Here is a 25,853-nt window from a genome sequence, read left to right on the forward strand (position 1 = left end):
AGACGGTTTTATCTTCTATTTTTAGACATGTTTACTTCTCTGATTCAGGAGATTGGTAGCAAATTTGAATTTCCCTCTGGGCATCGGCGTCGCCACCATTGAACGTGAAGGGGGCGTGTCCCCTTCACATTTCATAATTCTTCGTTTGGACCCCTCCCACATTTAACATAAAATAGTTCACCCAGTGCCGTTTCTATTGCTTCGTGAAAGAATCCATTCCACTTGATCGATAAGAGAAAACACAGAGCACTGAAAATCCACTCCGGGTTTTCCGGGCGCTCCCTACAACAGCTCACCGCGCGCGAGGGAAGGGAATCTCAGCGCGAGCACAGACATTTCGGTGCAGCTGCTCGAAAGTGGAGGAAGTGACGTCAGCACATTGCCACCTCACAATGTCTAGCTTTTGCTAAAACCTTATTCTTTTGTTACATGCCCTCAAAATCAACCCTAGGCCACGTTAAATTAATGTTCAGCTAAACAATGAAATAAGCTTAGCCTAATGGGGTGTTCTTGGTTGATGATGAATTGTTTGCAGTATTTGCTCCTCCCCAGACACAATGGACATAAGGACATTCTTTACAAAGAAGCAGAAGTCAGTCAGAATTTCCCCACAGGACAGGGCTTTTTTTGTCCCAATGGAAATGTTAGTTCAGTTAGCTGGCTAGTCAATGTTAGGAGATGTATCAGCTAGCTTAATGTTAGCTATCATTTAACTCAAACCCAGTAGGCCTGCCTTACTGTAATGCCAAGAATGAGGTCAAGTCTGCTCTGATGATATTTACTGATTCCCTGTTGTGATTTGAAAAACTTTTGTCTGGTCTTTGGCAGTTTTCTGGAAAGTAACGTGGGAAATCAGTGTATGGGGAAGGAATAGTAGAAAGGAAAGCAATGGAGAGAGATGGATGTTATTCCAGGTGGACTGTGAAGGAAAGGGGGATAAAAGTTATGAAGTGGTAGAACTTGTGGTGGCACCAATATAAGAAGGAGTTATATCTATAAATGTATTTGTTATACTCATCTGTAAATGTTACTGTAGTACCACCATTGCATGTAGGTTGACAAAACTGCACTTGTTCATTGTGTGAAGTTCTCTTTTACGTGTCATTGCTTGACACGGTGTGATTTTGTGTTATGAAGACTGCATGATGCCATGTCATTTTTGTTATGAGTATCGCTAAATCGGAAAAAAGTAAAACGCACCCACTAAAGTCACTGTTGGTGGTGAACAAAACTGCACCTGTTCATTGTGTGAAGTTGGTTTTTATGTGTCGCTGTTGCTTGACACAGTGTGATTTTGTGTTATGAAGTTTGCATGATGCCATGTCATGCCTGTTCATTGTGTGAAATTATGAATATTCTTATTTTTAAACATACAGTTGAGTGTCACTATTGCTTGGCACAGTGGCATGTTGTGTTACATCGAAAACTAAATAAAAAAGGAAACCCAAAATAAAAAGTAAAATGCACGCATAAAGTCATTGTTGGTGATAAATTGTGTCACATTCATCTCATTATCTTAGGCAGAGCAGTGGGTTTAAAAACAGGCTGATGAATATATGGACTAGTTGAATGAGGACTTATTGTTGAGTCTCTAAAATAGTCATTGAATTAAGTGACTTTTGTAGGTAAAATTAGGTGTTTAACAACCTGTTAAAATACACCAGAATGCAGGAAATGGCATCTAATTAATTAAAAATTTTCTGGAGGAGGACCCCCAGACCCCCCACCAGTGTGTCCCCTCCACATTAAAAATGCTTCTGACGCCCCTGCCTCTGGGGATTAATAAAGTGATTCTGATTTATTTATTTACACACACACACACACACACACACACACACACACACACACACACACACACATATTTTCATAATTTAATTCAAAAAGGTAAACTTTCATATATTCTATATTCATTACATGTAAAGTGAAATATTTAAAGCCTTTTTTGTTTTAATTTTGGTGATTATGGCTTATAGCTCATGAAAATCAGAAATCCAGTATCTCAAATTATTAGAATATTCCCTAAGATCAATCAAGAAAAAGGATTTACAATACAGAAATGTCCAACTTCTGAAAAGTATATTCATTTATACACTCATTACTTGGTTGGGGCTCCTTTCCATGAATTACTGTATCAATGCGGTGTGGCATGGAGGTGATCAGTCTGTGGCACTGCTGAGGTGTTATTGAAGCCCAGGTTGCTTTGATAGTGGCCTTCACCGTATCTGTATTTTTGGGCCGGGTGTTTCTCATCTTCCTCTTGACAATACCCCATAGATTCTCTATGGGGTTCAGGTCAGGCAAGTTGGCTGGCCAATCAAACACAGTAATATCATGGTCAGCAAACCATTTGGTAGTAGTTTTGGCACTGTGGGTAGGTGCTAAGTCCTGCTGGAAAAGGAAATCAGCATCTCCAAAAAGCTCGTCAGCAGATGGAAGCATGAAGTGCTCTAAAATCTCCTGGTAGATGGCTGTGTTGACTTTGGACTTGATAAAATACAATGGACCAACACCAGCAGATGACATGGCACCCCAAATCATCACAGACTGTGGAAACTTCACACTGGGCTTCAAACACCTTGGATTCTGTGCCTCTCCACTCTTCCTCCAGACTCTAGAACCATGATTTCCAAATTAAATGCAAAATGTACTTTCATCTGAAAAGAGGACTTTGGACCACTGAGCAACAGTCCATTTCTTTCTCTCCTTAGCCCAGATAAGACACTTCTGACATTGTCTCTGGCTCAGGAGTAGCTTGATATTAGGAATGCGAAAGTTGTATCCCCTTTCTTGAAGATGTCTGTTCGTGATGGGTCTTGATACACTGACACCAGCCTCAGTCCACTCCTTGTGAAGCTCTCCCAAGTTCTTGAATCGACTTTTCCAGACAATCCTCTCAAGACTGCGGCCATCCCTGTTGCTTGTGCAGCTTTTCCAGCCACCCTTTTCAGCAATGACCTTTTGTGGCTTACCCTCATTGTGAAGGGCATCAGTGATCATCTTCTGGACAACAGTCAAGTCAGCAGTCTTCCCCATGATTGTGGTTGTGTGTACTGAACTAGCCCGAGAGATACACTGTGTTCATACTGTTTTACTCAAACTCGAAATTAAAAATTCTAATATTTTGAGATGTTTTTTTTTTGTACTGTATGCCATACTGATTAAAATTAAAATAGAAAAATGCTTGAAACATTTTAGTTTATGTGTAATGAGTCTATAATATATAACATTTTCACTTTCTTAAATAACTGATGGAAAATATTGAACTTTTTCACAATATTCTAATTTTTTTTTTTGAGATGCACTACAGTATATAATAATCTCGAGTCACAGCAGCCCCGCCTTCTGAATTTATTGAGTGCGAATTGTCTCGCGAGATTTCGCACGAGATCTCCCTGTTTTCAACATGGCAGGCAGTAAGTTGGTGCTGGAAGGGAGGATAAGTATTACAAGCTTTCTTTTAGGACTTGGCGTGATAATAATTCCCCTGTTTGTAAACTTTGGCTCCCATGTTGACTGGATATTCGATTACCTCAGCGGTGTAAACGGGAAAATAGCCATTGCGCTTTATATTACAGTTATCAACGGCTTCCTGCTAATAATTTACAAGGGACCTCTGTACAAGGTAAGAGTGAGAGATAAACAGGCTGTGTGTTATATTTATACTCTCTGTAATTGGATCAGTATCATCACGACGATGAAGCTGTATTGTTCCTTTGGAATGACTTCATTTTCTAGGAAAAATAAAAGCTTTAGCTAATGTTTCGTGAGGATCAGCAGATTAACCTGAACTGTCCTGCTGCCAGTGTGTAAGTGGACATAATCCACTTTAAATGGATTTGGCTAACTGGCGAGTCATGGAGACAAGTAGATGTGTTGTTTAGCCTGTACTTTCTGTGCACAGCTCTCTCTCTCTCTCTCTCTCACACACACACACACACACACACACACACACACACTATTGTGCAAAAGTCTTAGGCACCCTATTTTTTTTCTTTATACAAACTTTGCTATAGATTTCTATTTTATGACTTCTACACTACCGTTCAAAAGTTTGGGGTCACCCAGACAATTTTGTGTTTTCCATGAAAAGTCACACTTTTTTATTTACCACCATAAAATATAGTCAAGACATTTTTCTGAGCATTTAATCGACCCCACAAATGTGATGCTCCAGAAACTCAATCTGCTCAAAGGAAGGTCAGTTTTATAGCTTCTCTAAAGAGCTCAACTGTTTTCAGCTGTGCTAACATGATTGTACAAGGGTTTTCTAATCATCCATTAGCCTTCTGAGGCAATGAGCAAACACATTGTACCATTAGAACACTGGAGTGAGAGTTGCTGGAAATGAGCCTCTATACACCTATGGAGATATTGCACCAAAAACCAGACACTCGGGCCCTGTCCACACGGCAACGGATTCAGGTGAATCTGATAAAATTGTTTATCGTTTCGGCCTGGCGTCCACACGGCACCGGCGTTTTGGGTGCCCCAAAACGAAATCTTTTGAGAACGGGTTCCAGAGTGGAAAAATCTGGCAACGGCGCCGTTGCGAAGTCGTCTGGATGAGTAGAACGGATTTGTTTATGATGACGTCACGACCACATGACTGTCAGTGCTTCACGCCGGGTAGAAGTGTAACGAACTCGATGCGAGTTGTCAACAAATCCTATAACTTGGTTCATGAAACGCGCTTGCAAAATATTTTCACTGTGAATATTTATTGTGTAATGGTGCAAAGTGAGAGAGAGTGAAGTCTTTAGTCCAAACACTGCATAAGCAGTACCAAACCGCGCACTGCCCGTGCGCTTTCCAAAAACAAAAACAATCCCGCCAGCAAAAATAGGGAAAAAAAAAAAAAAGGCGCGATCTCACCTCTTCAGATGTTGGTTTAAGTCCAACAATACAGTCCTCAAAAAGGGCGTAGAAGAACAAAGTAATCCATCAACGTGTAGCATTCAATTTATTCCGGACCATTAAAGAATTCTGGAGGATATCAGAATGTTGGCCTACCGGCTTCCATCTACCCCCGTTCATTCCTCTTTCCGCATCTTTCGTTTTGTGCTACTGATTAATAATCAAAACTTTGTGGCTGATGCTACAGAAGAAGGGGTTTATGCGCATGCGTCTACTTCTATTGTTCTGGTGTCTCCGATGGGACCGTCTTACAGCGCACGTAGAGGTGTGGCATGTGTATTGCATCGTTTTCAGCAAGTGTTGCGTTGCCATATGTACCTGATATTTTACTGATCCGTTGCCCATGTGGACGCGATATTTAAAAAAAAAATCTCGTTGCCGTTGTCGTGTGGATGTAGTAGAATTTAGCTAGAATAGTCATTTACCACATTAGCAATGTATAGAGTGTATTTCTGATTAGTTTAAAGTGATCTTCATTGAAAAGAACAGTGCTTTTCTTTCAAAAATAAGGAAATTTCAAAGTGACCCCAAACTTTTGAACGGTAGTGTACATTATTGAGTCAGTCCAAATGTTCATTTTCCAGCACAAAATGCATTGTTACAGAAAATAAATGTTTGTATCTGAGCAGCATATTACATAAGATACCACTTTTCAGATTAAAAAAGAAAACATAATGAAGGCTACTGGGTTTTGGTGCAAAATTAAATTAAGACGCGAGTGTGACAAAGTGTCCAGAAGAACTGTGGCTGGTTCTGTAAGACGCTCAGTAAAACCTACAGCTCATTTCCTTATAAAACTGCGTGCTCACTGTACCTGAGACTACTTTTTTTTTTTTAAACAAAGGGTCATCTCACACCAAATATGAACTTTGTTTCATTTATTATGGCTTACTGTTTATAGTATAATTTTTTTTTATTTTGAAACACTTCATTTCATTATTTTGAAGCCATTTTTGGTCTACGGCATTTCTTTACACGTGACCTAAGAAATTTTAAAGGAACAGTCCACCGTACTTCCATAATGAAATATGCTCTTATCTGAATTGAGACGAGCTGCTCCGTACCTCTCCGAGCTTTGCGCGACCTCCCAGTCAGTCAGACGCAGTCAGACGCGCTGTCACTCCTGTTAGCAATGTAGCTAGGCTCAGTATGGCCAATGGTATTTTTTGGGGCTGTAGTTAGATGTGACCAAACTCTTCCGCGTTTTTCTTGTTTACATAGGTTTATATGACCAGTGACATGAAACAAGTTCAGTTACACAAATTGAAACGTAGCGATTTTCTATGCTATGGAAAGTCCGCACTATAATGACAGGCGTACTAACACCTTCTGCGCGCTTCGGCAGCGCATTGATATCTGAGCTCCGTATCAATGCGCTGCCGAAGCGCGCAGAAGGTGTTAGTACGCCTGTCATTATAGTGCGTACTTTCCATAGCATAGAAAATCGCTACGTTTCAATTTGTGTAACTGAACTTTGTTTCATGTCACTGGTCATATAAACCTATGTAAACAGGAAAAACGTGAAAGAGTTTGGTCGCATCTAACTACAGCCCCAAAAAATACCATTGGCCATACTGAGCCTAGCTACATTGCTAACAGGAGTGACAGCGCGTCTGACTGCGTCTGACTGACTGGGAGGTCGCGCAAAGCTCGGAGAGGTACGGAGCAGCTCGTCTCAATTCAGATAAGGGCATATTTCATTATGGAAGTACGGTGGACTGTTCCTTTAAGAGTACTGTGTGTGTGTGTGTGTGTGTGTGTGTGAGTTATTATTTTTTTTATTTTATTTTGTTTCCTTTTGTTTTTCCTCATTAGGTCGCTGTGCGAGCTTGCTTTCTAGGATTTGTCTTCGGATGTGGCTTGAGCATAAGTTTTGCAAACACGACATGGACACAGTTTGGCTGGTATATGAACTCAAGTTTCTGCATCTCAGTATTAAATGAAGATTGAATCACACTTTTTTGAAATCAGGAACGGTCAGCAGTATGCCTTTCCCTAAGTCATGTCTAAATCGTAGTGTTGCCTTTCTGCAGGTACATGTGTTCACTGGCATTCTTCCACTACTCTGAATACCTGGTCACAGCCGTCATCAACCCTCGCAGTCTGTCTCTAGACTCCTTCCTACTCAACCACAGTGTTGAATACACTGTAGCAGCAATCTCTTCCTGGATGGAGTTTACTGTGGAAAAACTGCTTGTTCCAGGTCTGTTCAGTTGTTTTCATCTGAAAGATTTGCTTTAGTGCTTTTATAACAGACAGACAGATATCAGAGGTCATGTTCACAGCTGCAACAGACGGGGGGCAAAATTCAAGGAAAGACCAACTTGGTGACGGGATAATTTTTTTTTTTTTTAAAGGTCCCACCATATAACAAAATTAATGTGACATTAAGCTTTTAATTTGAGTGTCGGCGTCTCAAGAGTATTGCCGGGATTACGGAGTTATTTCAGGTTGCGGTTGCCTCTCCTGTTAAGGCTAGTACCAGTTAAAATTGAAGCTTTAATAACTCGCAGGCTCTCACTGGAAAAATGGAGCTTTGCAGTATAGTTTAATGGAAAATATCAATGGCCTGTGGGTCACGTTCTATCAAACGATAAATAACGTCTGTTAATTCACAATACACTGGCTGCCAAAAAAAAAGAAAAAAAAAAGGTTGTGCACACTAATATTTTGTTGGACTGCCTTTAGCATTGATTATGGCGCACCTTCACTGTGCCATTGTTTCAGCAACCTTATGCAATGTCGCAGCATTAATTTCCATCCAAAGTTGCATTAGATTTTTGCTGATATCTTGTCTTGACCACTGGAAAATCAAATCACTCATGGTCCCTGAACTACTCTTTCACAATGTGAGCTCTAATTTTATGCCTGTGCCATCAAGGAAGAAAAAAATCCATTGATGTGAAAACCTGGTCATTCAGTGCTTTCAGGTCATCAGCTGACTTCATTTTATTGCCACGTAATGTTGCTGCATCAAGACCTGACCAATTGAAGCAACACACGATCATAACACTGCCTCCAGAGGCTTGAACATTCGCCACTATGCATGATGGATGCATCGGTTCATGCGCGTCCCTTCTTACCCTGATGCGCCCATCGCTCTGGAACAGGGTAAATTTGGACCCATCAGACCACGTGACCTTTTTCCATTGCTCCAGAGTCCAATCTTTATGCTCCCTAACAAATTGAAGCCTTTTCTTCCTATTACCCACTTTTTAGTGAGGCTTTCTTATGGCCACCCAGCCTTTCAGTCTCAATCTTGTGAGTTCTCGTCACATTGTGCATGTGGAAATGCTCTTACTGTCACTATTAAACATAGCTGTGAGTTCTACTGTCATTTTTTTTTTTAATGATTGGACTTCAAGTGTTTAAGGGCGTATTCACACCTACGTTGTTTGGTCCGGATCAAACGAACTAAATTTACCTTGGTCCGGACCTTTTGGGTTGGTCTGAATACAAACCACCGAACTCTGGTCCGGACCAAACAAGCGGACCAAGACCGAGCTGCAAGGTCGGACTCGGTCCGGACCAAAGGAACCCTGGTGCGGACCTTTTGGAGGTGTGAAAGCAGACCGGACCTAATCCGACAATTTTGCTTTTTTTGTACCTCGGGAGCTTCCGTCGTTTGTCGAGCATTATGGGAAACAGAGTCTTGACACTCCACCGCAAAGTGCAAACACTGTTTCGGTTGTCAAGGGAACCTTACAACAGTCGTTCAGTCATTCAGACCAGTGGTAGGCTAGACTACAGAGTACAAAAAATGAGTAGGGGGCAAACGTGGGCCGAGGAAGAAACGCGTACCCTTGTGGATATATGGGCAAATGTCCACATATCTGAGCTTTTGGAGAGAACACACAAAAATGCTGACGTGTTTGCTGTATTCAGTGAGACAATGAAGGAGAAGGGGTTCACGCGCTCCCCAGAACAGCGCTTTGTGCGCGTGTCGTCTCTGACCAATAGCTGAACGACCTCAGGGCGCGTGGCTTTGTTGACAGATTCTGGTCCGCTTACTAAAATGTACAGTGTGAAAGCGAACCGCACCAAAATGAAAAAATAAAAAAAACATTTGGTTCGGACCAAAGCAAGTGAACTATCGAACTATCCTGGTCCGAATACACCCTAAGTGTTCTGTCATCACGGTGTCTCAGGATTTTTTCCGACAACATTTCTTCTACAAAGCTGATGGCAGTTCACCACTATCCTTCCAGATTTTAATCACGTTTGAAAGTTCTTAACCCGATTTCAGTAATCTCCTTAGTAGTTTTCCTTTGCTTGATGCAGGACAATAATTTCACCCTTCCGAAACACGGTAACGTCTTTTCCATGACCACGGGATACGTCTTCCGACATGACTGTATAAGAAATGAGAAGCTACTCACTGCATCAGTTAGGGTTTAAAGTGCATATCCTGGACCAAATTAGTTTTTTTTTTTTCTTTTTAATATGAAAGTATGTCCCTTTACACACTCATCCAGAAGGGTAATTTTGCACAAGGCCATCTGTCTACAGCAGAAAAAAATAAAATAACAAAACGCGTCCGGAAAAATCCCAAGGGAGTCTGGAGCCAGATTCGTGACATCACCTGCGGAAGCGCCAGCAGGCTGAGAGAGCTTGTACGGTTTCAGTGCACAGCCTCTGTAGACCAAGTTTAGCAGCTAGCGATTTTGCATTGAAATATGGAATTGTCACCTGAGCGCAATGTGGGAAACAATGAGTACTAATCCCATCAAGGTTGGCGTTGCTACACCCTCCTACGATACATCTGTTAACCATTTTAATAATTATGTGATAACGTTGAAGAAATTTGCAGAAAACCACCAGGTCGTTTTCTCATAAACAAACCAGCGCTGACATAGGATTCAGAGGGAGGCGTCCCATGCGTGACATCACGAAAATCAATGTTTTCCAGGAAATCCAAATGCCAAGTTTTTTCAGAGGCGGACCAATTCGCCTCAAATGACTTGATTTCAACTGAATTTTTCTGGTATTGCGCAAGGTAAAAAAAATTGCACAAAATGCAAAATGTGACAGATTTTTGACCAAAGTTTAATATAAAATAGGAGAATTGCATTGATCTTGCTCTTGAATTTACCCGTGATATGCACTTTAAGGATTGTTGGCTTCTGAAACATATTAATCACTGCAGGAATTATCCAGTCAAAGTCTCCTGAGCATTTTTGCTTATTTGAATCCAAATTGGGGCTTTTTTGGCCAGTCAGTGTGTATAAGGCTGTGTTTCTTGTAGGATAAAATGTGCTAATGAAGAAATCCGTTTGTCAATACTCTCTAGTTACATTTTGGCTGTTTTTGGAAAGTCTTTGCAGTAAGAGGGGATCTCAGCAATCTGTCGACGTAAGGCATCTAAGGCCAGTATGAAATTCTGATGAATGCAAAGGCAGGCATTAGCTGGTGTCTGGGAACAAAGCAGGATGTTTTGTCGTCACAACCGTGCAAATTTACTGACTCCAATCTTTATATCTGGATTTTCTTCTTTGAATGTTGCATAGCATTCCTTAATACTCAGTCAAATGTCTCTTTTGTCGTTTTCTTTTTCCTTCACCGTCTTGAACAGTAATGATATCCCGTCTTCCAGGTGTAATTTTATACTTGTATAGTCCTTACAGTAAAACTGTCTGTCTTACAGCTCCCACTGTTAACTGACTGAAGCCTCGTAGGCGTGTTTTGGTTATTTTCAGTTCCTATAGAATCTTCACAAAACTCTCTGATGCCAAATTTCTTAACACAGCTCGTCTTTTCTCAGGATTTCTAGGTAATAGGTTTCTAAGTCGATTGGCGGCTCGATTTAATAAACTGGAAGTAGATTCGGGTCTTCTGCCATGTTGACTAACACATGGTTCAGGAGTCAAACTGGCCAAAGTCTTGCGTTGTCTGCATTTCTGTTGCTCCAATCTTTTCTTATTTAAAACAATAGTTCTTTCTTCATCTGTCATTCTTTCCACTCTGTTCTGTTCTCTCTGACAACTAACTTTACAGTACTCTCTATGCTTTGCCTTATACAAGTCCTAATTGCCTTCAGCTTTAAGTTTTGCTCTTCTTCGTTTCTGTCTTTCAGCTGCTGTTAAGGCCATTTTGTTACAGTGAACTACTGTATAAAATAAATCAGTCATGAATTTTGGCAGGGGATATAGAACCGTTAACATGATGATGACAGCATGACTCGCGTGACAGTCTTTGAGGTAGATATTTATATATTAACTAGTCAGAAAAATAAATGGATTTGTGGCTTTACTTCTTTATCCAGGAGGGTTATAATGTACAACTTTTAATCTTCCGAAAATAGTCTGCTATTGGAGAAAAATTAAACTACTTAGATTTGTGACTCGCGTGACATCATCAATGAGACTGATTATGGTGAGTTCACTGTCTGAAGCATCTCTGAATCTGGCCACCTATAATACCACCCTTTGTTTGTCTGGTTACGTCTATGGAAATTTTTTTTTTTTAGGTGGCAAGGAAAATTCCGTGGAAATTTCCACTGAAGGAAATTGATCCAAGCTGAGAGCCTGAAAGGGCGCTCATTGACCCCATGAAAACATACAAAAGTATATAATTGTAATGTTCAGATGTCAATTTTTTTCTGTCCCACATACTGCAACCATTTGTCAAACTGAAACCCTATCATATGACTTTTATAAACAGAACTTGACAATCAACCTGATGTTCACGTTTTTAAAATCTGCCACGAGAAATCACAATTCTAACAGATTATTACTTATCCAGTACGTTTGGCTGTGTTAATTATTTTACAGCTTTCAGATTTCGTTATGTACAGATTTGCACAGTTGAGGATGATTTGCTGAGCCAGCTTAATTAGCAAATTGTAATGTGAAGGGCCGGTGTGGCTGCAGTGTTTATTTCAACCAAATAGAAATAATAGTAATTTGAAGATCAAGTTCAAGTGGAATTGGGTGTAGCTGCTGCTTAGCTGGATTGAAGACGTGCAGCCGAGCTGGTCCTTTGTGGATCGGATTAAAGGCCTCTGCCCAAGAGTAACCTCTGTATTGGTGTACACCTGAATCAGAATTTGTCATCATTGTACCAAGTACAACAAAATTTAAAAGCTAACCTTAAAGTAGAGCCCTGCACTCCCGCAGGACTCTCCGCAAAGCAGTGCGGCGCGGGACAAATTTTGAAAGCTCATTGCAAGCGGGCGGGAGCGGGAGTGCACATATGCGGCGCGGGCGGGAGCGGTGATGAGCTGCAGTCCCGCTAACTAAAAACATGTTTAAAATAAAATTTATAAATTATTAATTTATGTCTATCATATATAATTTGTGCTGGATATTTTATTTGGCATTAATAAAAACATTTTAAGATGCCTAAATTGGCAGACAGAGTCAGATTGCCAGATTGAGTGAGGAATGGCATCTTAAATTTGCCATTGATCACCCTAACAGGAAATTCTTTGATCACTCTAATGACTCGCAGTTCACACCCAGCCAGCAAGAGAACCATGAGTGAAGTGATTTACTGCTTGCGTTAGTCTACAACTCTAATCAGAGAGACAGGTTACACAGTGACGGTAGGCTTGACTCAATGCTATCCCAGAAATCCTTCCTGTAATATGCAAATTTGGCTGTCCAATCAGAGGCGGCCAAATTTGCATATTACAAGAAGGATTTCTGGGATAGCATTGAGTCAAGCCTACCGTCACTGTGTAACCTGTCTCTCTGATTAAAGTTGTAGACTAACTCAAGCAGTAAATAATTCACTTCTCTTACTATCTCTGCTTTGCAATAAAAAAAAAAAAAAAAACACCATTGGTACAAAGCAAGCCCATTCACTTTTTTTATGCTGATCAGAGAATTACAATGGTTTCTCATGTGATAAAAATGTGCGATTCGCGATTAAATATTTTAATCGCTTGACAGCACTAATTATTATTATTATTATTAGAGACACTACATGCTGAATTCAGAAACAAGGTAAATAATAAACATGAACGTGAGCTATAGATATTTATGCTCAAATCCACTCAAAGTAGGGGGCGGGGCACCATCACGCTGTGTCAAGACAAGAACTTTCCTGAGAAATAACGGGAACGTCTGCATCATGCGGGATTTGCGGGTGGGAGCGGGACTGAAAATCATAATTTTTTTGTGGGCGCGGGCGGGAGCGGGACTGAAAATCATAATTCTTTGCGGGCGGGAGCGGGACTGCACAATGCGGGCGGGAGCGGGACTGAAAAATCCGACCCGCGCAGACCTCTACCTTAAAGTACAAGACCACATAAAAATAGAACAAGACCACACAGGACTAGAACAGACCAAAAAAAATAGAACAGTACCCAAAATGCACAACATTTTAAAAGATAATAAATAAAGGCGAATCATGAACAGTTAGGATGATGTCACGTTTGAGAGATTCTCAGCTCATCTGCTTCTGTAACCATTTGACAAAATGTGTCTATCCTGTATAGTTTTTATATTGTGATTAATCCTCGTTAACATGTCCCTGGGCAGAGCTGAAGCAGCTGAACTGGATCTGTTTTGTGGGATTAATAATGGTGTTCTGTGGAGAAGGTCTACGCAAGTCTGCCATGCTGACGGCGGGATCCAACTTCAACCACATAGTGCAGAACGAGAAGGCTCAGAGCCACGTGCTGGTCACTAATGGCGTCTATTCGTTCTTCAGACACCCTTCATATGTGGGCTGGTTCTACTGGAGCATCGGTACTCAGGTATGAGGTGGCTAAATAAAACTTGGAAAATGGCTGTTGGGCCCAAGTTCCTATTGAGTAAATAATTGCTCATTGTGTAGTTACAACAAAAAATTGCTTACTGTTTTATTGGGTATGTGGGTGGACAAATCATACATTTATTATCTAGCCTGCTGGGCAAGTGGAAACTCCAGTGTGCTTCCCAGTCCCATATTTTTGTTTGCCCAGAAACCTAATCAACCTGGCTAAAAAATGATGGCTCACATATATTATATTCGTATGGCAGGTTAGTTAGCTCGTTAAATACAATAATACAGATTAAGAAAAAGGAACAAGTTAATTATCATCATCCTTTCAGAACAAAGTTTCTAATGTAGTGTGTTGTAGTTGTGCAAAAAAACAGCAAGTTGGCAGTGTTCTGTCCTTGCATTGCACGTAAGATGATCATGTTTGGCTTGGCTTTTTTTTTTTCTATTTGTTTTTTTCTTTTCTCTCAATTACCCCATAAGAACCCGGACCCATTTCCCCTTAAAGGAAAATTATGGGGAATATAAAACAGACCAAATGGACCACACAGAACAGATTTCTAATTTGTTTTTTAAATTCTGACCCCTACTGGCAAAGATCTGGAAAGTTACGTGTATGTCATATTGGGCATTTATAATAAACTTATTCCTTATTTGAAAATAAATCAGCTTGACTTTTTTTGTTCAGTAATGCATTTTTATTTGCATTTCCATAAGATACAATAACATTCTAACTAAGTTTAACAAAAAAAAATTGTCTGATTGGTTTTAAAACAAAACGTGTGCAGACTGAATAATAAAAACTACCTCATATTGGGTAATTATGCAACAAGTTACTGTAACTGTAAAAAAAAAAAAACTGAGCTACAGACAGATTTAGTAACCTTCAGAAAACATGTACATAGTGCAAAAAAACTATTAAAGAATACTGAAGGGGAATAAAACCTTCGTATTATCAGCACCATGTTTTAACCATTCTCACTCTCTCAGGCCCATTAAAGTGCATATTCTGGACTTATTATTATTTTTATTATTTTTATTTTTTTATTTTTTTTTTATATGAAAGTATGTCCATTTACACACTCATCCAGAAGGGTAATTTTGCACAAGGCCATCTGTCTACAGCAGAAAAAAAAAAAAACGCGTCTGGAAAAATCCCAAGGGAGTCTGGAGCCAGATCCGTGGCGTTACCTGCGGAAGCGCCAGCAGGCTGCGAGAGCTTTGCACGGTTTCAGTGCACAGCCTGTGTAGACCAAGCGCTCCCATTTCTCTCTCATTGTCCGGTCTTTTGGAAAACGATGAGTACTAATCCCATCAAGATTGGTGTTGCTACACCCTCCTACGATACATCTGTTACCCATTTTAATAATTACGTGATAATGTTGAAGAAATTTGCAGAAAACCACCAGGTCGTTTTCTCATAAACAAACCAGCGCTGATGTAGGGTTCAGAAGGAGGCGTCCCGCACGCGACGTCACGAAAATCAATGTTTGCCGGGAAATCCAAATGCCAAGTTTTTTCAGAGGCAGACAAATTCGCCTCAAATGGCTTGATTTCAACTGAATTTTTCTGGTATTGCGCAAGGTAAAAAAAATTGTGCAAAATGTGACACATGTTTGGCCAAAATTTAATATAAAATAGGAGAATTACATTGAGCTTGCTCCTGAATTTACCTGTGATATGCACTTTTAAACAGTTTTAGCAAAGTAGCCTAGGCCAAATGGTAACATCTGAAACAATTTCGTTCTTCAGTGGAGCAAAGACACACATTACACTTCTCACAGAGGGTGGTGGTTGCATTGACTTTGCATAATTTGCAACGGCCATGCTTTTCACACTTCACAGGCCAGTGTGCAACCTGGTCAGTGCGAACATCAACCGGAACGCCAACACGCACTCTCTTGGGCAGTGGTGGAGATGAGGCATCAAGTGTTGGGCGACCCCTTTGTGCCTGCAAAAAAAATCAGGCTAGTGGCAACCTCTGCCTGGAAGCTCCTTTGTTTCAGTGGCTTTTGGACACCAAGCAGTTTACAGTCATGGCAGTAGATCAACCATGCATTAACGAGGCCTAACATGATGGTTTGCCAGAAGAGGTGGAGGTACCACCTCCATGACCTCATGTGGTACTTGTACCTTGCAACACACATGCATCAAGGAGGTCTATCCCCTCCCATGAATGTGTTGTACTCCTTCACAATGTGCGGCCTGTTGACCTCCACAAATGCTTTGTCTGCTTTGCTTCAGCATCAAGCTTTGTCCTGAGGCTCAGTTGCATAGTAGGATGAGATCAGGGTAACAGATTTTGTTGTCATACCACTTCACAATGACCATACTTCCCCTTTCTCCACCCTGGCATCAACAGATCCTCTGCCTCTCTTGGCAAGACTTTTGTCATCCGGCAGATTCTACCATAACAGAGGCCAGTTAAGTCCCATCTCCTTAAATTGCTGAATTGATTATTTTGATCATTCTATTAAGTTTTTCTAGTAGCATTTGGGGTCTTGGACATTCACAGTAAATTTTAGGACAGTAGTCCTGGTAACTAATTAATTAATAAAAGCCTGACATGACAGACATGCTAAATGACAATAGAAACACATCGGTTTCTATCATCAAAATCTGACAGACAAAATAACGTCTACCATCATATTCTGACAGACACTCTAGATGACAATAGCAACAAAACTGTTTCTTACATTATTAATCTGACAAATTTAGTAATAATATTAAATACCTCATCACTAGAACCAAATAATAAAATAAAATATTGAAATAAAGAGAATTTATTTTCAAAATTGAAATATCAACAATAATTGTCAGAACAGTGACGATAGACACGACTGTGTCACTTTCGCGGGGAAATAACACATTGAAATGGCCTGTCGGCTGAAAGGGTCGCAAGTGGCTCTGATTTATCTCAACTTACGATAGTTTTCCTCCAGAAAAATGTAAATATGAATGCACAAATATATTCTCAATGTTTCTATCGTCAAAAATTTCTATCGTCAGGATAGCTGACTGAAAATCTTGCCTTGATTTATTTGATGAAATCTAGCTGTCAGAACTCCAAGTCTTGCCCGGAAGTAAATGTCTGCTGTCTCAAAAATCATGCGCAGTAGAATTTCCTCTTTGCGTCAGTCAACATGTGCGTGGTGAGGGCTTGAATTTTGCTATCGTCAGGTGCATTTGACTGACAGACTGATGATAGCATTTTTTAAAAATAACTGTGGGCTTCTCTCGTGAACGAAATAGTTTTTTCACTGTTAATCTATTTCAACTCTATCTGTTGACACCCAAAAATGATAAAGCCTGCTTCCACACGATAACTACCAAAGATCCATAATGGCTGAGTCTATCGTCAGGTCATCTGACAGAAATTCACTGACGATAGCAAAAGGGATAATGAAAGTGATTTTTAAAATGGGAGTTATGTCTGTCAGATATGTCAAAGAAATAGAACTTTATTCTTTATTTTATTGATATACTCAGTGTATTTTTAAATGACGTGCTGTTTTAGAAGACCAAATACCATATTTTCAATCTTGAAAATATTACCTCACTGAAAAAAGGACAAGAAAAATTTCTTATTTTGTGGGCAAGTGATTAATGGATCCAGTTACGGTAGAATCTGCCATCCTCAAGCATACAACCAGCCAAGCGATTGCTACGGAGTGTTCCTACAAAGTAGATCTGTTGCTCAAGAAGCTTGAGAACCAGTGGTGCTGAGGAAAAAAAAATTGTCTGCAAAGACTTTGTAGTTTTGGTTTGATGGGAGAGTTTCACACAGCTTGACCACAACGTCACCTCCCATGCCCAGTATGTTTTTTTTTTTTTTTTTCTTCTCCTCTCCCCCCTCCCAGTGCCACCTTCATAAACCACAAAATCACAGAGGATTCCTGAGGATGAGCAGCAGGCCCAAATTTTCAGTCCCCATGGGTGGGGTTTGCCCTTCACATACTGCCTTATTGGGCTGCGTTCTGAACACTGTAGCATTTAGCCATACTACAAAAAAATTAATAGAATTACATTGAATTAGGAGCACCGTAAAATCGTGTTTGTTTTACTTACAGATATTCAAAAATTGTTTTGTAACCTATATTATTAATAATTTTATAAATTTGCTATATTTGTTTAAATGTGCTTTGAATTGAACATTTTTCTTATTGTGACAAATACGTCACACAATATTTTCCACGACTATGTTAAGGTTAAATGCCCGATGTGACATCCATGTTACCACAATGTTGTCGTAACTTGTTTTAGATCAATTTCTTCAGGAAATGTTGTCAGAACATGTTAAATGTAATATTTGACATCTTATTTAAGTATCAGAATTGTTAAATCGGTTGAAACTTGCCTTTAGTCACCAAAAAATAAGATGTTTGAAATGAGATGATTTGGTCAGGTGTGGTTGCCCTGCACACGGCCATCTTGAAAATGGTGTCATGGGTATTCAAATTCAGAGTGTCACGTGACTGCACCAGGAAGTTACGAACATGTCACTTTGGGGCCTAATGAGGTAAAGTCAAGGATAAAGCTGTGTGAAAGTTTGCAGGACATTTAAAGTCGTGGTGACACCTGTGTCACGGTGGGTTCTTACTCGCTGGCCTCTTTATTAGGAACACCCATACACCTGCTCTTTTATGCAGTTCTCTAATCAGCCAATCCCTGGACAGCAGCACGACGCATAAAATCATGCAGAAACAAATCAAGAGCTTCGGTTAATGTTCACTTCAAACACCAGAACGGGAACAATTGTGATCTCAAAGTGTGACTTTCACTGTGGCATGGGTGTTGGTTTGAGCCAGATCGACTGGTTTGAGTATTTCAGAAACTGCTGATCTCCTGGGGTTTTCACACGCAACAGTCTAGAGTTTACACAGAATGGTGCGAAAAACAAAAACCACTGAGTGAGCAACAGTTCTGTGGGTGGAAACAAACGCCTGGATACGAGAGGGTCAGAAGAAAATGGCCAGATTTGGTTCAAGCTGTTATGTAAATCATAACTCTTTACAACCACGGTGAGCAGAAAAGCATCTCGGCATGTAACAGCAGAACAACACACTGGGTTCCGCTCCTGCCAGCCAAGAACAGGAATCTGAGATTCAAGAACAAGTTTCTATTAAAGTGGCCGGTGAGTGTGTGTTGAACCACGAGGTGACTGTTTTGCTAGCAGGACAGTTATATAAGCAGTGGCATGCACAGATAGACACGAGGTGGTGCTCAAGCACCTGCCCCTCTGCCCTCTGTCCAAAAAAGTGCCCTTTTGAATTTTTTTTTTTTACAGTTTACTGAGGCCAATGTCGACATGATCTTTTAGAAAAGCCGCGGCATTAAAAGCGTGTGTGAAAATAATGTCCCGATGTGTGCCCCCTCCGCGCACACACCGGACCTCTGTCTCTCTTGCTCTGTCACGTGAACAAGCGTGCAGTGCATTCAATGTGAGGTTGCAGCAGCATAGCGTCCTGGAAGCCACGGCCTTGTCGTAGCGCAGACAACACATCGGGCAGTCAGTCAGCTCTTCCCCTGCCCCACCAGCCAGGTAACACATGAATCGAGTGAAAATGTATTGTTTGCCCTCTAAGCCCAAGCTGTAATTATTTTGTCGTGAAGTAGCCCGTCGCATACAGAAACAACTGCACATAAGTATTATATTTTTTGCTAGACCATTTTCAGATTTAGGAAAACAAAAATTTCTTTTTCTGTTTTGTTCAACTAGAGGTTCCTGGCAAAGTCAAAAAGCTTTGATGTAATAAATTAACATTAAGTGGTTGTTTTACACCTTTTAAAAACTAAAACGGGTCAGTGGCGACCTGAACACAAGAGGAGGGTTAAATCTCAGACTTTTATAATAAGGTGTTCCACATGTGCAAAAAAGTGCCCTTTTTTCCCCCCAGAGCACTTGCCCCCCAAAATGTCTGTGCACGCCACTGTATATAAGACTGAACTGAGCTTTATGTGACGCTTGCGTTTTGTCAGTGTTCTGACATGCCTGTGCGTTCCTGATTCAGAAGAAATTATCCGTCATCTGCGGACACTGGGCAGCTACGAATTAAAAGCTAATTGCTCAGTTACAAAAATCTCCTTGGCCCGGGTTACCGATTTATCCACCCTTATATCTGCATGACTTTATGCATTGTGCTGCTGCCACATGATTGAATGATTAGATACCTGCATAAATGTGAAGGTGTACAGGTGTTCCTCTTAAAGAGGATGGCAAGGGTGTTTTTTTTTTTTTTTTCCCCTCAATATATATATTTGGATTAAAAGCATCAATGCTCTCTCTGTAGATAATGCTGTGCAACCCGTTCTGCCTCTTGGCCTATACACTGGCTTCCTGGCGGTTCTTCAAGGAGCGTGTGGAGGAGGAGGAGATCTCTCTCATCCATTTCTTTGGAGAGGATTACATCGAGTACAAAAAGAAAGTCCCTACTGGTTTGCCCTTTATCTCAGGCATCAGAGTAAACTCATAAGACTGGGGAAAAGGGAGACACGCGGAAAAGTCTGGTGCACTCCTGGACACTTCCTGGACTGGCACTGTGGGTGAACTGGTCACCTGGTGACCTCCTGGCTCACGTTAACGCCAAGGGAAATGAGGGGACACGATACAGAGAGCCTGGCCTGTTGATCTGCTCTGAGACACAACGGTTCACTCTGAGCAGGGTGAAGCCTCTACCTCGATGCAATTCAGACCACTAACACACAGCTATAAAGTCTCTCTGCGCTCCCCTGCATCATCACTTCACTTTATCTTTTCTACCCTGTCATATAATACTTTTTGTATCCACATATTCATGTAGATCAGTTTTGCATCTCTATTTCATGATACAGACCTGTTTAACACATCCATCCTTTTCATGTCATTTCTTGTCAGTTCCTTAGTTTCGGTGTCTTAAGTGTGTGTGTGTGGTTGTTTTCTTTTTGTAGAACAAGGTTTAGAATTTAAAAGGTAATGAAACTGCAGTGAGGTTGTACGGTATGTGCAGCAAGAAGTTTACTGCAGCTCAGTATACATTCAGCCTGCCTTATACTAAATATTCCAGACACTTATACCAGATTTTATTTATTTTACAGGAAAGCTTGGGAACTCTCCTAGTAAATAAATTAGTATTTTGCGTATGGTATTTCTCATCTTTATTAGGTTAAAAACTCCGATAGGAACAGGGGTGGGTTTCCCAAAAGCATCGTACCACAAAGATCATCATTTAAATTGTAGAGCGAGCACAATGAACACACTCTCTCCTAGTTAAGATGCTCTTAGCGTTAAGAGGCTTTTGGGAAACCCAACCCAGTTCAGTAATGTCTAGAGGTTTTATCTAGATAAGATCCATCAGTGCAATTGTTTAAGCTTTCAGACCTGTCAACCTTAGAAGCACTGTGTTTTTAAACATCAGAGCACGTGGCTACGTTATCAATCACAAATATACAAATGGAGCAGTCTGTCCATCCATCCCCCCCCCCCCAATAAAAATGGTAGATGAGCTAGTTGGCATGTCAATCTAGGAAAAAAAATAACGTGTAGGTTTTGAATTTTCTGATATTAATGGAGCCCTTCAAAGCCCCACCCCCTTTCCCCATCTCATATTAATAATCTCGTTTTTTTCAGTTGAAAGATGGCGCCTTGCTAAAATTGCTGGTAAAATCTATTCATTGCCTTGGCGAACATTATACAAGTCTATAGTTAACATCAGTCAACTATATTTATTAGGGATACCACTAAATAAGTTCTGTGGAAATGAGTCAAAAGGGTTAGAAGAGAATTTTTTTTTTTAAAAAGGGAAAAATTAACAAAAATTAGATAGGGCTGTAATGAAATACCATCAGTGGAAAAAGGAAAAAAAAATCTACAAACAATTTTAATGGTAATGATAATTGGAGCGTGGTTAAAAACACTGCTTGTTTTCCAGTACTGGTCAGGGCAGACGTGTTCAATGTGGTTAATCCAGTTTCTACTGTAACAGAAGTGTGTGTGTAACTTTTCTGTTTTAGTCAAGATGTAAACACGAAGTGTATATGCACGCTTTTTGTTAATTGCTTTACATCACATCTAGGAAGAACGAAAGTAAACTTCTTTATTTAGAGCTTTTTCAACTTTCTTACATGTAAACATTTAGCGTCTGCATCTTAACTAAAACAGGCAAGTGTCAAATCCGTTCCACACTTCCCTTTCTATCCCGGAACTGATTTGTGAATGGACTACATCAAAACTGTTCTCTACCAAGAATACACATTAATCCTTTTCAGGGCTGGCAAGTCTGCATTTTTGATATTCTACTGATGTGTGGCTGTAGAAAGAGTAAATTTATGACCTTCATAATGTTCCTATAGGAGTTTTACACATTATGATCTTTCTAAACTTTTTTGTTTGTTTGTTTGTTTCTCCTAACATCGGTCAGGCCATTTGGGCACATGCAGCTCTCAATGCTGAAATCTGACAATCTCTAATAAACACCTTTTCCTAAATTTTGCCTTATTAATAGTGATAAACTTGGCGCTGCAGGCAAAATTCAAGCATAAGTTGAGTGGGAAGAAGTGTCTGCTCGCTAATTGGATTCTGCATGAAGTGGCCAACTGGAACAGATGTATTTATTGGCACACTGAATACACAAAGTCTGTCAGTAAGAGAACCTTATTAGTTCCAACACGCATGGGTGAGTTTGTGATGTTCTACAGCTTCTATGCATTGCGTGTATTTTGGTCAGTTTCTGTTCTCATTTTATCAGTGTCCATATTTTCACCAGTCCTTCCAACCCATTTAAATAAATCAAATAATGCATTTGTTTGATTTATATACATTCGGCCATATCCGTGGCTATTTTTCCATCCTTCATTTTCAACATGAACTAGCTTCACTGGATGGCAGGAAGTAGAATTTGCTGCACTTTTTTTTGATGAATGACCCCTAACAGTTTCTAATAATTGTCAGACAAAGGTTTCATTCATGTACAACAGGATGGCAAGTCGCAGTATATCAAGTATTACAGTAAGACAAATGGAAAGGAAACTGAACTGTACAATTATTCATGACACTGAGCATACAAAACTACTGCAAACCTCTGAAATAAAGACTTAATATAAAGACAGTATGAGTAATATATTTAATATATTATGTTTTTGTTTAATCGGTGCACTCCAAAGCAGATTAAGTGCATTTTCATCAACAATGTCTTAGCGAGTGTCTTCTGTTCACAAGTATGCAAATAGTTGAGGGAGTTTGTCGGTCTGCTTAATCAGCTGAGTTGCGGTTTAACAGGGACGCAGTGGCTCATGTCAGTTGTGCATTTCTGTTTGTTGAGCCTATACAGGTCCTTGCTTTTGAGAGTGGAGTCGTCAGATAGGTTCAGAGTGCAATAGTCTTCATGGGCAAGTGAGCGTTCATTGCTGTTGAGATAAATCACATTAACAGCTACTCACTACATGTTGATAACAGCAGAAGGTTTACTATACTTTATCAGTATATTTAATTCTATATGACTGAAATGAACACTTGTACACAATTAGATTTCCATGAAAACTAGTAGGTCTTTTTTTTTTTTTTTTTTTTTTTTTTTCCCTTTCTTCTTACATTTTCATCATGCAGGCATTGGGTTCTCTGGGGAGCCCAAGAGGTTTGTGGAGCATAGGGGCTGAGATGTATTTTGTTTTTTTTCCCCCCCCTTCTTCTTTTAGTTTTGTTACATTGATAGAAATCACAACCCACTATTCTCAAAGTTACTTATTTTTGAGTTTTGATAATTAACCTGTTAGACTGGTCATGGGCGGCACGGTGGTGTAGTGGTTAGCGCTGTCGCCTCACAGCAAGAAGGTCCGGGTTCGAGCCCCGTGGCCGGCGAGGGCCTTTCTGTGCGGAGTTTGCATGTTCTCCCCGTGTCCGCGTGGGTTTCCTCCGGGTGCTCCGGTTTCCCCCACAGTCCAAAGACATGCAGGTTAGGTTAACTGGTGACTCTAAATTGACCGTAGGTGTGAATGTGAGTGTGAATGGTTGTCTGTGTCTCTGTGTCAGCCCTGTGATGACCTGGCAACTTGTCCAGGGTGTACCCCGCCTTTCGCCCGTAGTCAGCTGGGATAGGCTCCAGCTTGCCTGCGACCCTGTAGAACAGGATAAAGCGGCTAGAGATGAGACTGGTAATTTGAATAAACAGCCAAAACTATTGTACACACAAATAATGAGTCTATTTTCATAAAAATGGTCTATACAAGCAGGATTTGTGGGATCTATTTATTTATTTAAAATCTCTTTCTCTTTACAGTTACACAGGTCCTGGACTAGAAATATTTTTTTGATTTGCCTGATTGCAAATCCATTACATTTAATGTGCATGTTTAATGTTCATTTTGAAACATCTGTCTTAGTTTATAGGAACCACACCACAATCATCTTTATTGCATTTTGTCTTCACGTGTTAAATTTACTATTAAGGGGGAAAAAAAAAGATCTGATCTTATTTTCACATGAACTAGGACAGTGGGGTTGGATATCATCCAATTTTGGATGGAAGAAGTCAAAAGAAAAGCTACAAACCCTAAGGGAAGAATTACAGTAGTGGTTTCTCATGGCGTTTTACTGGATTATTATTATTCTAGAGGTTTTCTCCTCTCAACCATTCACACTAATGGACAATTTGGCGTAGCCAGTTAAACTGCATGCCTTTGGACTGTGGGGGAAACCGGAGCACTTGGAGGAAACCCACACAGACGCTGGGAGAACGTGCAAAATCCACGCAGAAAGGCCCCCGTTGGCCGCTGGGCTCGAACTCATAACCTTCTTACTGTGAAGCGACAGTGCGAACTACTACACCACCGTGCCACCCCAGTGTGAGATTATGTTGGGGGGGAAACTGTTCTGACAGCTATTATCGGTTCAGTTTAATTATTATACAGGAGTACATGCCTCTTCTAACAACTTCCCATGTTAGCTGTAATTTTCTTCCAATTTCATCATTTGTAAATTCCTGCCCATTATAGCTTACTCTTCCTTATCACATGACTCCTACAAAAACACATGAAGGATAAGAATCCCACCACTGGTTCTTTTCAAATTGCTACTTGTATTGCACTATATGGTCAAAAGTACAGCCCTGGTTCCAAAAAGGCTGGGATGCTGTGTAAAATGTAAATAAAAACAATGGGATGATTTGCAATTATATGCTCATTTGAATTGAATGCCTCTGTGCACAAAGCGAGTTCTTTGAAAACATGATTTCCCAAGGATGAACCGGAACATTGACTGTGCCCCAAGCGTCCTCGCCCAACATCAGTGCCTGACCTCACTAATGTTCTTGTGGCTGAATGAGCAAATCCCTGCAGCCACGCTCACACAGTGGTGTAGTGGTTAGCACTGTCGCCTCACAGCAAGAAGGTTCTGGGTTCGAGCCCAGAGAACATTGGGGGGGGGCTTTCTGTGTAGAGTTTGCATGTTTTCTACGTGTCTGCATGGGTTTCCTCCACAGTCCAAAGACATACAGTTAGGTTAATATGGGGTGGCCTTGGGATGAAGTGTCCTTGAGCAAGGTACCTAACCCCTAACTGCTCCCTGGGTGCTTTAGTATGGCTGCCCACTGCTCTGGGTGCGTGTGCATGTGTTCACTGCTTCAGATGGGTTAAATGCAGAGGATGAATTTCACTGTGCTTGTGTGTGCATGTGACAAATAAAGGCTGCTTCTTCTAAAAATCTAGTGGAATGCTTTTCCAGAAGAGTGGAGATTAGGGGACTAACTCTGGAAAGGGATGTTCAACAAGAACGTGTGTGATAGTTAGGGGCCCACAAACTTTTGGTCATGTAGTGGACGTCAAAGGACAACTGAACACCCTCAGAGAAAAGTGCTAACTGCCCTCTTCTGCATATGTGAGCTCACAGATCCCCATGATTATTTAACGCTGCTCTGATTCATGAGGAAAGGAGGACCACCATTCTTCATGTCGAAGAGCAGGGACAATTAAGGCCAGATCCCACAATACTGATAACTATAACAATAACTATAAATAAAGGCCCGGTCCCACAATACTTAACGATAACTATAAATAAATCTGTGGTTTATGTGGTTGGTGCTGGCGCGATTTTTTTTTCAGGCCTGGACCTGATCCGATAAAACACCTGACCAATCAGGTAATTGTTTACATGTGGTGATATCTGAGCATGTGCTATTTTTCCCCAGGAATTTTTGTACATACAACCCCAATTCCAAAAAAGTTGGGACAAAGTACAAATTGTAAATAAAAACGGAATGCAATAA

The 25,853-nt window shown here is 40.5% G+C and overlaps 2 protein-coding genes across 8 annotated transcripts in view; one reads left to right on the top strand and one right to left on the bottom strand.

Annotated features, from left to right (window-relative positions):
- The first annotated feature begins 3,397 nt into the window (after window positions 1-3,397).
- On the top strand, window positions 3,398-21,080 carry icmt (isoprenylcysteine carboxyl methyltransferase). The gene is made up of 5 exons (XM_060938242.1): window positions 3,398-3,622; window positions 6,730-6,818; window positions 6,948-7,117; window positions 13,398-13,615; window positions 19,911-21,080. The coding sequence occupies exons 1-5, from the start codon at window positions 3,404-3,406 to the stop codon at window positions 20,091-20,093; spliced, it is 879 nt and encodes a 292-aa protein (XP_060794225.1). The 5' UTR covers window positions 3,398-3,403; the 3' UTR covers window positions 20,094-21,080.
- Window positions 21,081-22,704: 1,624 nt separating this feature from the next.
- Window positions 22,705-25,853, bottom strand: part of rnf207b (ring finger protein 207b) — a 38,925-nt gene continuing 35,776 nt past the window's right edge. For all 7 annotated transcript variants that reach the window (XM_060938236.1, XM_060938241.1, XM_060938238.1 and 4 more), the window contains one exon: window positions 22,705-23,001. In XM_060938236.1, coding sequence (XP_060794219.1) covers window positions 22,851-23,001 — 151 coding nt within the window. In that variant the 3' untranslated portion in view covers window positions 22,705-22,850. The remainder of the gene's footprint in view (window positions 23,002-25,853) is intronic.

Source organism: Neoarius graeffei, chromosome 13 (assembly GCF_027579695.1).
Source record: "Neoarius graeffei isolate fNeoGra1 chromosome 13, fNeoGra1.pri, whole genome shotgun sequence".
Classification (NCBI taxonomy): Eukaryota; Metazoa; Chordata; class Actinopteri; order Siluriformes; family Ariidae; genus Neoarius; species Neoarius graeffei.

Coding starts and splice junctions, on each gene's coding strand:
- icmt (XM_060938242.1), top strand. CDS start 3,404: ATGGCAGGCAGTAAGTTGGTGCTGGAAGGGAGGATAAGTATTACAAGC. Junction 6,819..6,947: donor ACATGGACACAGTTTGGCTG/GTATATGAACTC, acceptor GCCTTTCTGCAG/GTACATGTGTTCACTGGCAT. Junction 13,616..19,910: donor ACTGGAGCATCGGTACTCAG/GTATGAGGTGGC, acceptor CTCTCTCTGTAG/ATAATGCTGTGCAACCCGTT.